The 12,874-nt window shown below is 32.2% G+C and overlaps 1 protein-coding gene across 3 annotated transcripts in view; it reads left to right on the top strand.

Moving 5' to 3' along the window:
* Positions 1-12,475, top strand: part of NDFIP1 (Nedd4 family interacting protein 1) — a 57,906-nt gene extending 45,431 nt beyond the window's left edge. For all 3 annotated transcript variants that reach the window (XM_074212720.1, XM_074212722.1, XM_074212721.1), the window contains exons 4-8: positions 225-312; positions 1,787-1,911; positions 3,251-3,317; positions 4,945-5,050; positions 11,444-12,475. In XM_074212720.1, coding sequence (XP_074068821.1) covers positions 225-312; positions 1,787-1,911; positions 3,251-3,317; positions 4,945-5,048 — 384 coding nt within the window. In that variant the 3' untranslated portion in view covers positions 5,049-5,050; positions 11,444-12,475. The remainder of the gene's footprint in view (positions 1-224; positions 313-1,786; positions 1,912-3,250; positions 3,318-4,944; positions 5,051-11,443) is intronic.
* The last annotated feature ends 399 nt before the right edge of the window (positions 12,476-12,874 follow it).

The raw sequence follows: 12,874 nt of genomic DNA, 5'->3' as shown, positions 1-12,874 counted from the left end.
GTTAAACTTAAAGCATTCCATTCATAAGAAAATTATTTTTATTGTATGTAGTCAAGTACTAATGTTTAATTTTATATTGGTTTTGCTTTTTCTTAGTGCATGTCTATTTTAATTCAAAATGGAATAAGAAATCCTTCGGTTGATACTGATTTTTATATCTGTTTTTGTTTTCCCTTAGAAGTACTGGATATGAATTTTCATTATCCTTTTTCTTTTCATATTAGGATGATGATTTTGTAGCAAGGGATGATTTTGATGATGCTGACCAGCTGAGGATAGGAAATGATGGGATATTCATGTTAACTTTTTTCAGTAAGTATATATATAGTGATTAGAACCATTTTATTGTGTTTATCCCAGAGGAGGAAACAAATTGTCTGAAGCATTATCATATTTATATTTTAGTATTCTCTCATTTCCTCTTTTCTCCCCATGCATATTTATGAAAACTATAATTAAGGTCTTTATCGGAATACTTCAGTTTTACACCAGTTTTGCTTCATTACTGTTCTCCTACCTGACCTGTAGAGCAGGAACACTGTGTCTTTACCTGAACGATTTTCCACGGGAATTATTTTTTGAGTAAGAAATCAGAGTTGACCTTTTTTTTTGATTCCTTGTGCTTACCATTCTCCCTCTCTCCTTCCCCCTTCTCTTCCTTATTGTATCCCATTTACCTCTCCTCTCCCCTTTCCTTTCTCCTTCCCTCCCTCCCTTCCTTTACTAGAAGTTTAGTGAAGGCAAACAAACTGCATAGTTGAAATAAATATGAAGAGCTTGAACATTTTAAATACACAGCAAATGTGATGCCCCAATTTAATCAAAGATATTTGCTGGAGGTGAATAGAAAAAATCACCTTTTTTTTTTGGATCAGAAAGAAGTACAAATCTACATTTAACAATAAAGTTTTTTTTTATTTCAGTTCATCAGACATTTAAAAAAATGTGATTGGCATTGGGGATACAGAAGCAAAACAAGTCTTTGCTCTTAAGTAGCCCTCCCCTTTAAAACATTACTGCAATAGTCTCGTTGTAAGAATAAATATAACTTCCCTCTCCCCCCCAAAAGGAGAAACCTCGTGGAAAAAAAAAACATGAAAAAGCCTTTTTTTAGAGAGATGGGGTTTTTGGGAGGACTGGAGAAGAGTAAAGGGTATGGTGACTGATATGTCACTTTTATAAAGATCAGGATAATAAAACAAGGTAGGGAGGAACGAAAGCAAAGGAGAGATCTGGTCATAGTTAGCAAGAAGGAGAAAACATTTATGAATAGGGCAAATTAGTAAAGACAACATTAAACACCTAATATAATACATCAACTCTGTCTCAGAGAATGAAAAGGATTCCTTGATTGAGATAAGAATTATTTTCAAGCATGAGGACAGAATGAAGACAAGTTCAAATACAGGAAGGTGGGAGTTAGCATGTTAATTTTGAGGAATAATTAGCATTCAGTTTGACTGGAAAATAGAATACATAAAAAAAGGAATAATGTGAAATAAGACTGAAAATGTAGGTTGGAACCATATTGTGCAAGGCCTTAAATAGCCAGATAGATTTTGCATTTTCTTTTAGAAACTCTAGGGACACTGAAGGTTTTTGTTTAGACTGAGTATTTGGCTATTTTTTGGAGGAATTTTTTGGCATGAGGAATTGGGGGGTGGAGGGGTAGAAGGATACCCTTTCCAGTCCTTGGCAGCATTATTGAAATAAAAGGTTTACAAACAGGTTTTTTAGCCCATGGATTAATGTATGTATGTATTTATATTTTATTTTCTCTTTCCAGTGGCATTCCTCTTTAACTGGATTGGGTTTTTCCTGTCTTTCTGTCTGACCACCTCAGCTGCAGGAAGATATGGGGCCATTTCAGGATTTGGCCTATCTTTAATTAAATGGATCTTGATTGTCAGGGTAAGTTCTATAGAAAAAAGGGTTATTGGGGAAAGAAATAGAAAAAAATTGAATATTTTCTTAGCTTCTTTACTCTTACTTTTTTTCTTCTAAAATTTGTATATAGCTTTTAGTTTTATCTATTATCTTTCCCTTGCATTAATAAATTAAACTAAAAACAGTTGAATTTGAATTCATTTGATTCATACTTTATACATACATAGACACACACACACACACACACACACACACACACACACTCCACCAGGGTAGTATCTTTCAAGTTATGGTCTAGGCACTATATTCCAGAAAAAGTAATTCATGGGCACATACCTTTTATGTGTTTCTTTTTAATAATGTGATCTCTATGTGTTTATTTCTGAAATTATTATCCTCTACAAAAACTGAACTGATATTAGCATGTTAACAGAAATAGTGCTGCTACTCCCACTGATTTCCACTCTGAAAAGTAGAAAACATACCCCATAATTCTTACTTTGTAAACATTTTCATTCTGTAAAATTGTTTGTATAGTTGTATATTGCAAAAAATATAAAAGTAGACCCCAAAATTATTTTATTAGGGTATAAAAATTCTTTTCTAAACTAATTGACCTATTTTGCGTCTATGTGATTCCAGTATAATCAGTGGAAATTGAAGGGAGAAATTTAGTTGATCATTGTTGAAAAATGAGTGGTTTTTATTAATTCTTAGAAGGCTGAAGTGGTTGGATCAACCATTTGATTTGACATCATATAAATTAAGTTTTGATAAATTCATGCAAGGAAGAATTTTTTTTGTATGTTGTTTGGGTTAAGTGACTTGTCTAAAGTCACACAACTGGTATGTATCAAGTGTCCAAGGTCACATTTGAACTTGGTTCCTCCTGACTCCAGGTCCAGTGCTGTATTCACTATGGCACCTAGCTGTCCCAAGGAAAAAATTTTTTTAATTGTTTTCTAGAAACAAATTTTCATTTTTAGCAACTTATAAATAGTTAACATATGTACATATATTACATGTGTTTGTGTGTGTGTGTATATATATATATAAAATTTGAAAACAATACTTTATGAAAGTTATATATACATATATATATATATATATATTGAGACCCATAAAAATGGAAACTGTGCCTATCAGTCTCAAGTAGTTACATTTACTGGCTTAGATAGTACATAATTTTGAGATGTTAGTAAAATTGAAAACTACTTCCACATATATAGTTTGGATATGCTGTCCCCAAAAGTTCACTTTCTACTGAAATTCTTAGATAATTTTCATTCTGTTTATGATAAAGATTGAGATTCTATTGCAGTGTAATATACCTGAAAATTATTTTAAAATTTTTATTTTGTAGTTTTCCACTTATTTCCCTGGCTACTTTGATGGTCAGTACTGGCTCTGGTGGGTTTTCCTTATATTAGGTGAGTATTTGCAAAGTACAAATAGAAAAGCAAAATTTACCTATATTTTAAGAATTAAATTATTTTTAGTACACTTTAATAGTATGTTAAAAACAATACCAAATTAAATACCAGAAAATGAAAGGGGTTTAAGTGTCTTCTTAGAGTCATACAGCTGGTATCTGAGATTGAATTTGAACTCAGATCTTCCTGATTCCAAGTCTAGCACTTATATTCACTGTGCCACCCACTGCCTATATGTATTATTTAGAAGCAAGATTCCATAAGCATTTAAATACAAAGGAATTTTTAAAACTGGAAATCATACTATGACATGGTAATTTTCTAGAAGGCAAACCAAAATTATGTCATTAATCATAATTTCATTATTTTTTGAATAAATATTGTACTTGCAAGTCTCTACTGCTTTCACTCACAAAATACTACACATTTATCTCCATGCCATCCCTAGAGGCAATGATAATATATTTGGCCAGTGCTAGATCTGATCTTTTATTTAGTAGATCCATACCTTTCCTCTTACCAGCACAGTAATACATAAGGCGCTTACTTTTGTAATAGAATATACTAGGGAAAAATCTTCCATGGTGTAATGGTTGTAAATACTTCTTACCAGTAGAAGGACATTGGAGTTGTGGAAATATAAGTGGAAGATGGTGAAATTTTATGCAAGGGTTAAGGTGTTGGAACAGCAAATTACCGTTTCCAGAAAAAAGCATGTTTTATTTGTCATTGACAGATTTTTTGAGGAGGCTGCCACCACCTTACCTGAGAGCAAACCCTTTTTTCCCTCCACTAATGTGAACCTTGAGATCTTTTACAAATACGACTTTGAATCACTTTGGGGGGAGTTACTTGAACATTGACATTTTTAAAAATTTTTTTTGTTTTACGGATCTGTGTGTGAATGTCTTAATTTTGTGAAAGGAAAAAACAGCCCAAATCTCTGCCCTATGGTGATTTTTATTGTTTGCACCTCACTCTTGTAAAAGGTCAATCTGACTCAAAACTGGTAAAGAAAGGTAAAGAAATTCTGCCATCTAGTGGAGGTAAGTAATATGCTGTAGTTAAGAAAGAGCAATAATATGACTGGTTAGGGGAAAAACGCTTGGCAAGTGGTACATTAGTTCATAAAAACCTGCAAATTTGTTACACTTTTCTTTAGTGGTTAACTCTCAGAATATTTTATGAAGCTTAAGAATGTATTTTTACAAGTCTCTTCTGAGTCTCCAGTTATAAGTACTGATACCACTTCTGTTTTTTCTTTTTGTGCTCATTTAGGCCAATTAAATGATATTCCTGTTGTTCTCGGGTACCTATAAAAATATCCATAAAACCTGACAGTAAGATCCTTTAGACTTAGTAATTAATAGAAATTAGACGTGGAAACCACTTTAGAAATATTAATGAGAATTTATTTTTATTTTTTCTTTTTAGCAGAGATATAGTTACAGATTCTCTCTCATTTCAGGTTGCCATATTTGCTACATGGTCATCATAAAATGTAATTGTAGGGGAAATTGGGATTTGCATAGTAATTTTTGAAATTATTATTTAGGCTTTATTTTTGTGAACTTAAGTTCTTTATAGTAGTGGTGAAACTTTGTATTTTTAAAATTTTTTTTAGGCTTTCTTATGTTTCTCAGAGGATTTATTAATTATGCAAAGGTTCGGAAGATGCCAGATACTTTTTCAACTCTCTCCAGGACCAGAGTTCTCTTTATTTACTAAAGGTATTAAAGTTTTGTTTCTAATCATATTTCTGTTGCATGTATTTTTATCATAGATTTCTGTATAGTTTTTGAGCTACATCTAAGAGAAATACCTAAAATAATTTTAGCATTTGTCTCTTAGAATTGTCATATTTAAGACTCCCAGTAGACTCCCTTCCTTGATAGCCACCCAAGAGTTTGGAGCAACTATGGATAGGATAGAACACTTGCCCTGAAGTCAGGAGGATCTGAATTCAAATCTGGCCTCAGACACTTTATAATTGCCTAGCTGTGTGACCTTGGGCAAATCACTTATCCCTGTTGCCTTAATAAAAATTAAAAAAAAATTTTTTTTAAAGAGTTTGGATCTCTTTGTTGCAATTATGACTTTAAGGAAATGTAGAGTTATTTCCTCCATAATTATCTTGTATTCATCTTTTCCATTAGTTATCCTATAATCACCTTTTCATGATGATTCCTCATGACTTTAATATATAATCAAACTAGTTTTTTATATTGACATTTCTTTAGTGTTTATAGTGAAAGTAGAAAATATATACAGGTAGACTATTATATACACACAAAAGATAAAGAGCCCAACTTTTTTTTTGTATTTTTTTTTTTGGCAAGGCAGTGGGGCTAAGTGACTTGCTGAAGGTCACACAACTAGGTAATTATTAGGATCTGAGGCTGAATTTGAACTCAGGTGCTCCTGACTCCAGGGCTGGTGCTCTAGCCACTGCTCCACCTAGTCACTCCTAGAGGATATCTTAATGAAATCTTGAGATAAAATTCCTCTATCTCACTTCCCATGACTAATCTAGTTTATTGTTCAAGGTCCATTTTTTCTTGGACTCCAAGCTAGGCTGCAGAGTTCTTAATCTGCTCCTTTTTTCAGTCTAGGCTAAATACCCTTTTCACTTGTTTTCTTTGTCTCTGTCTATTTGATTTTCTCTCTTTATCTGTTTATGTGTATGAATGTATAGGTTTAGATGCATATTTAATTTATAGCTTCTGTTGAACTTATCCCTTTTTTTTCTCTGACTCACCAATTACATCTGGGTGCTCTTTTGATTATTTTTTAGACCATAGAGCCATTTGGTCATGCTGAGGCCTTAAAACTATTGATGTACCTTTGTGATTTTTTTTCCTATCCACTGTCATTTTAGAGCTTACATGTAGACTTGTTAATATCAGCATTTTATTTCTTTTTCATTATAGTATTTTAGAGTTATTTTAAGGCTAAGTTTAATTCTTAGCCTTTTGGATACTTTAATCTTTTTTACTTTCGTATTTATAGCTCTTTGAAGGTGAAATTGAGGATCTAAAACATCTTAGAACTCATACAAATATCTCTTAATTCATTTTTTACCCAAAATAACTTCAGAACATTTTTTTCTTCCATGATTCTGCAGGCATGTTATAATGGTAGCTCCTAAAATTAACTTAATAACTGGTTTTGAACTGCTTCTGTTTATCCTCTTCTTAAACCTTAAAACATTACTGATATACTAACTTCTCAGAAGTCTGTCTAATTAGGTGCTTGGTTAACAGTTTTATTCTGGGTTTTTTTTAAATAAGCTAGATCAATCTTCTTTCTTTTCTATTGAATCTTTAGTTAAAAGAAACATTTAATCTTTATTCAGTGATTACCAGATAATTATATTCCTCCATCTGCTTAGTTACAACAAATTGTATATTGTGGGTATGCAGGTAATAGGGAAATTTGGATTGATTTCATTCTCTTTCCTCTGTGAAGACTGCTTTTGATGAGAATTCTGACTTTGTTAATTAGTAACTTTACAAAATTTTTGATGACATTTTTCGTTGGAGATGCTTAATTTCTAAATTTATTGTACTGTGTGGTTATAATTTAAAATAGAGAAAGTCCTTGGAAAATAAAGTTCTTTAAAATAGATTTACTATTAAAATTTTATAATCAGCAGTAGTACAGAATATTTTTTAAAGAATAGCTTTATTTGTAGCAACTTTTCCAGAATTTCAGGATAAACTTCCATTGACGGATAATATATTGCATTTAATTGTTCCTTTTTGCAAAAGTAACAGATACATCAAATAATACTTTGGAAAATTCTGTATTCCTGGAATACCTGGAGATATAAAATTTGAATAGATAGAGCTAAAATATCTTTCAAATTCTATTTCTAAGCCTTGGAAGCCTGAACAGTTTTCTTATATCAAAGAGTTGAAAGGAAGGGATGGGTGAAATCATACATGTTTAAAATTACATCCTAAATATATTGGAGTTTTCAGTGGATTGATGGTCTTATCTATGGTATATATATGTCTTATCTATATATGTCTTATCTATGGTATATATATATGTTATTCTTGGACACATCTTTCCATTTATCCTCTGTAGAGGATCCAGTCTGTAGACTTTTTACTGGTTCTTTATTAATATTCTATACAGACTAGTGTTGCACTTAGAACATCTTCTACCTATCTCTCCCCATACATAATCAACTAGCTATTCTTAGTGTATATATATATATATATATATATACATACATATATGTATGTATATATATATATATATATATAAAATTCCTTGATGATGATAAAATGGTGAATTTTATGCTGTCACATGGACTTTATCACTGAAGTGATTTCATTCTGTTTACTTCAGCTATGAACTATGAACCTTTTCATTTTTCTTTGAATCATTTGAGATATTAATTCTTTTGAAATTGTGATGTCTCATGATGTGTAATCTCACACATACACAGTAGAGTATTGCTAATAAAAGGGTGTGTGTTCTGATGTCAGGAAACAATTTGGGGTCATTGAAATAACTATATGTTTTTCCTAAAGTGTGGTTTCCTTACATTCAGATGAACTCTGGACCTATTTAACATTTGTCAGCAGTGTTTGTCGTGATGACTAACCCAGTAGAATGTCTTTTAATTAACGTTCAAATCTGGTCAGTATGTCTTCATCACTTAGTTTCTCTGGTATTAAATTGCTAGACCAGTTACTTTGAAGGTTTTTGGAGCTCATTGATGAGATAGCATAGTACTTAAGCACAAAAAGCGCAATGTCATCTTCATTTGGAGCAGCTAGAAAATCTTATCTTCTATAGGATCTCTTCTGTCTCTTTTCAAAACAAGTATAATTGGTAAACATGTCTTCTTTTTAAATTCTTGCTTGATGTTTATTCTTATAGTATCTTGAGCCAAGGTTATCTTTTAGTTTACATTTATCATAAAATGTGTAGAGACATCTTGTTAGATAGTGCTCCCTCTACCTTCTAAAGTATATTTTGTTCCATTGAATAAAATGTCCTTTTGTAAATCAACAAACAATAAACATAATAGGATCTTTTATTTTCTACACTTCTTAATTAGCTGTGACTATGGAGGATATAGTTCTTGTAGAAAATTTCCTATAAAAGCCTTTCTAATTCTTGTATTTCTTTGTACCAGAGAATAAATTTAATTCAGTAGGAATTTGAAAGATAGGCTCTAACACTGTTAAAACTACTGATGTGGGGGCAGCTAGGTGGTGCAGTGGTTAGAGTACCAGCCCTGGAGTCAGGAGTACCAGGAGTACCTGAGTTCAAATCCAGCCTCAGACACTTAATAATTATTTAGCTGTGTGGCCTTGGGCAAGCCATTTGCCTTGTAAAAACCTTAAAAAAAACTACTGAATGATCTTTGTTAAACAAATGAATGGTTTAAATATTAACTCTTGAAAAGAAGGCAAAGGTTAGGCATTTTTTTAAATAACTTTAGTAGGGTAAAAAAATAAGCAATGTTAGACACAAAATAGATGTTTAATGAATTCTTGTCCAGGGGTTCTTGTTTTATGCTCTGTAGATTTTGGTTAGTTAATTCTGACAAAGATATCATTAGCAACATTGGTTTTTTGTTTTTGTTTTTGGCAAGGCAGTGGGGTTCAGTGCCCTTTCCTAAGGTCACACAGCTAGCTAGATAATTATTAAGTATCTGAGGGCAGATTTGAACTCAGGTCCTCCTGACTCCAGGACTGGTGCTCTATCCACGCACCACCTTGCTGCCCCCATTAGTAGCATTGTAAAGAACAGAGCCTGCTTTTATAGACCAGCATTTAGCTATTCTCTAAGTCTTCTTTAGATATCACATAATCTAACATCTTTCAATTTACAAAAACATAATTGAATAATCTACAAAAAACTTGTGAGCTGCTAAAACTGAAGTCAGTAAAGCTCATGAAGTGAGCTTTTGGAAAAACCTTCACTCAACCCTTACTCTTATTTTAACAAAACTTTTTATTGGTTATTTAGCCCATCACAAATCAAGTCTTAAGATCCCAAGATTGTAGATTTAGAGTTGGAAGGTTAGCACTTTTTTTTTCTTTTGCAAGGCAGTGGGGTTAAGTGGCTTGCCCAAGGCCACACAGCTAGGTAATTTTTAAGTGTCTGAGGTCACATTTGAACTCAGGTCCTCCTGACTCCAGGGACAGTATCTCTAGCCACTGCACCACCTAGCCACCCCAAAGGTTAACTTTCGAGAACACCTTCTTTGTCCCCTAATTTTACAGATGAGGAAATTGACTCAAAGAGTTTAAATGACTTGTCCAGGGTCAAGCAGTTAGTTGTGGCCTGACTCCAAATCCATTATTCTTTCTGCTACACTGATGTTAAAAAAAGACACAAGAACTTAGGGAGAATAATTTGAAACCATGTATCACAGGGTAAACAAACAGCTCCTGTAGATACCATAATACAACTTAGTATAATAACTTATGTTCATAATGTTGCCTGAGTAATTTAAAAAAGATCATGTTCAATGTACTCAAATTAAGAAAGTAGAAAAATATATAATAAATTTTAGATGTTATTTCCATAAAAAATTAGAGTTGGGAATTTAAAGGGGTTAATCTTAGTTTGGAAATGCCTTTATACAAAATATTTTATTCTTTAGTGGAGCAAGTTTAATATGATAATAGGTCCAAAATAGCAGTACTGGGATCTATTTTAAAAGTTTTAAGTCCTTATAATGGAGAATACCATCCACATTCAGAGAAGGAACTATGTAATCTCAATGCAGAGCAAAACATTTTCAATTAAAAAATATTTTTATGTTTTTTTCCCCTTATGCTTTTTTCCTTTTAGTTCTGAATCTTTCATAATATGATTAATATGGAAATATGTTTGGCATAGTTATATTGCCTATATTAGATTACTCACTGACAAGGGAAGGGGGAACAAAAGGAAGGAGGAAGCCAGGGAAATGTGGAACTCAAAAACCTTAACACTTAACATCTTTGCATGTAATGAGAAAAATGAATAAATTTATTTTTTAAAAAAAGTGTATACAGAGGACTAATTTATTAATTCCTAGTTATATGAATTTCAAAAGTCCCTATCTAATTTTGTGAAGTAAAATTAATATAATCTAAAATTTTCATTCTCTTGAGAACATTTGTAAGACATGCAATCAATCTTTTTAAAAAAAATTTAATTACCCAATAGACCGGAAGATATACAATTGGATATTTATGTTTATCATCTCTGAGTGTAGTGAATATAATGAATCAGGTTATATCTATGGTGAGAAAAAACTGTAAGAAATTGGCCAGGTGCCTTCTGACATAGAATCATGGCTTTGACCTATTGCTAGTTAAAAATGAAGGCATAAACACTTTCTTCCCTTTTCCTTTTCTAAACATGAATATATGCCTTTTAGAAAAAGTTTGTTCCAGGCTTGAAAACCTCCAAGCATGAGAAATTCAATGTTATGTTGGATGCAAAATATTGTTTCCTGAACTCTTTTTATGTGGTATGGATGAATGACTATTTTTCATGACCTCCTTGTACATGAGGTTATGAAGACAAGAGAATCTGTAATAATAGGTTTCTGTCTGAACTCCATGAATAGGTAAGAGCAAAATAATATAATAAATATCTGACATTAACATTTTAGGATTGCTTTACATGGATCAGCTTATTTGATCTTCCTATTAGGCCCTGTAAAGGAGGTAGCATAGCTGTTATCCTTACTTCATAAGTGGAGACAATTGATGCTTAGAGAGGGGATGTGACATTCCTGTCTTCACACAACTGCTGAGCATTGGCTTTAAACCTAGGTTTCTAGACTGTTAAGTTTGTCACTCTTGACTGCACAGTATTTCCATCACAAACCTCAGAGAAGAGACCTCAGGAAAAGCAAGCCCCATCCTTTTGTGAATTTCATTTCTAGAAACTTTATTAAAATTTAAAGTTATATAATTTAATAATTGTTTAACTATTGACTTGTGACATCAGTGTATAGTAATCCTGCAGCAATGTGAAGGTATATTTTAATTTTGTATGTCTACAAACATCCTGCATTCCTTTGTGTACTACATCCTTCTTTTGGCCAAAACAACAATCTAACTATAGTTTCAATATTCAATATCCTTTTCTAACAGATGTTTTCTGGCAAATGCCTTCCTGCATTTATGAATTCTCTCTCAAGAAGCAACAGGACACCTGCAGGAAGTGAATCAAGACTCAAAACACAGAAGAAATAATCACCTGCTTTAAAAAATAAAGTACTGTTGAAGACCATTTCTCTTTATTTGTTTCTAGGTGTAAAATTTTAATAGTTAATGCAGAATTCTGTAATCATTGAATCATTAGTGGTTAATGTTTGAAAAAGCTATTGCAATCAAGTCTGTGATGTACTAATAATGCCTTATATATTGTTTGTAGTCATTTAAAATAGCATGAGCTATGTCCCTATAGTCAGTAGGGGGCAGTCTTGCTTTATTTAATTCTCCATCTTAAAATGAATTTGGAATTAAATATTTCAGTGTAAGATATGTATAATGCTGGCCATTTTGAAGGGATATTCTCAAAAGTTTAGAAAACTGTTAAGACTACATTTCTGCACATGATGCATATACACTGTTAAAAATAAATCTATAAATCTTAAGTTGTGTTTTGTGTACACCTGGAAACAAAGTCATAGTATAAAATTCACTTAAGGTATAGTCAGCAATGAGTGTTCTTTTTTGCAAAGTAATACAAGTATTAGTCTGTAACCTAAATTTTACAGTACCCTTTTCTTTAGTACCCAGTACTTTTGGGATTTCGTAAACATTTTCACTATATATATGGTATTGTTATATTATCAAGGACAGAGATGACAAAACTATTAAGTACAATTCCTTACATTTCTCAAAACAGATTCCTTTCCTTTTATTTTACTATGTTGTCTCTGGAAATAGAGACTAGAGGATTGGGGAAAAAAAAGTTTTGGCTTTGGGACTTTTGAGATGATCCCTAATAAATTGTATTACTTGCTTTTATAATGTGTTAGCAGAAACTATGATGCAATGTAAGTGTAGACTGATGTGCTTTCTGCCGAGTGGTAATTCAAAGTTGAGTTTTACTATGTTAAAACTGTAAATATAGCAGAACATTAATAAATGTTACTTATGTAGCAATTTTTTTCTGTAGACCAGTGTTTAATTTAGAATATAAATTTTTGGTGTATAGTTGGTGATTACTGAGGTATTGGGTTTCTGATATTTTACTGAATGATTCAGGAAATGTCAAATGTTAGGTTTTGAGTACAGAAACAACATGATATCTAGTTTTATTCATGATTTAACTTTCTTACCAGCTTGCTGATTGTATAGATATAGTATTATTTTCCTTTCCAGAAGTTATATTTTGTTTTGGTTTTTTTAGGTTTTTGTAAGGCAAATGGGGTTAAGTGGCTTGCCCAAGGCCACACAGCTGGGTAATTATTAAGTGTCTGAGACCAGATTTGAACCCGGGTACTCCTGACTCCAAGGGCCGGTGCTTTATCCACTGCGCCACCTAGCCACCCCCGGAAGTTATATTTTGAAAGG

This window comes from Macrotis lagotis, chromosome 1 (genome assembly GCF_037893015.1).
Source record: "Macrotis lagotis isolate mMagLag1 chromosome 1, bilby.v1.9.chrom.fasta, whole genome shotgun sequence".
NCBI lineage: Eukaryota > Metazoa > Chordata > Mammalia > Peramelemorphia > Peramelidae > Macrotis > Macrotis lagotis.
Note: the sequence above shows the minus strand (reverse complement) of the source record. Positions and strands in the feature narration are given on the sequence as shown.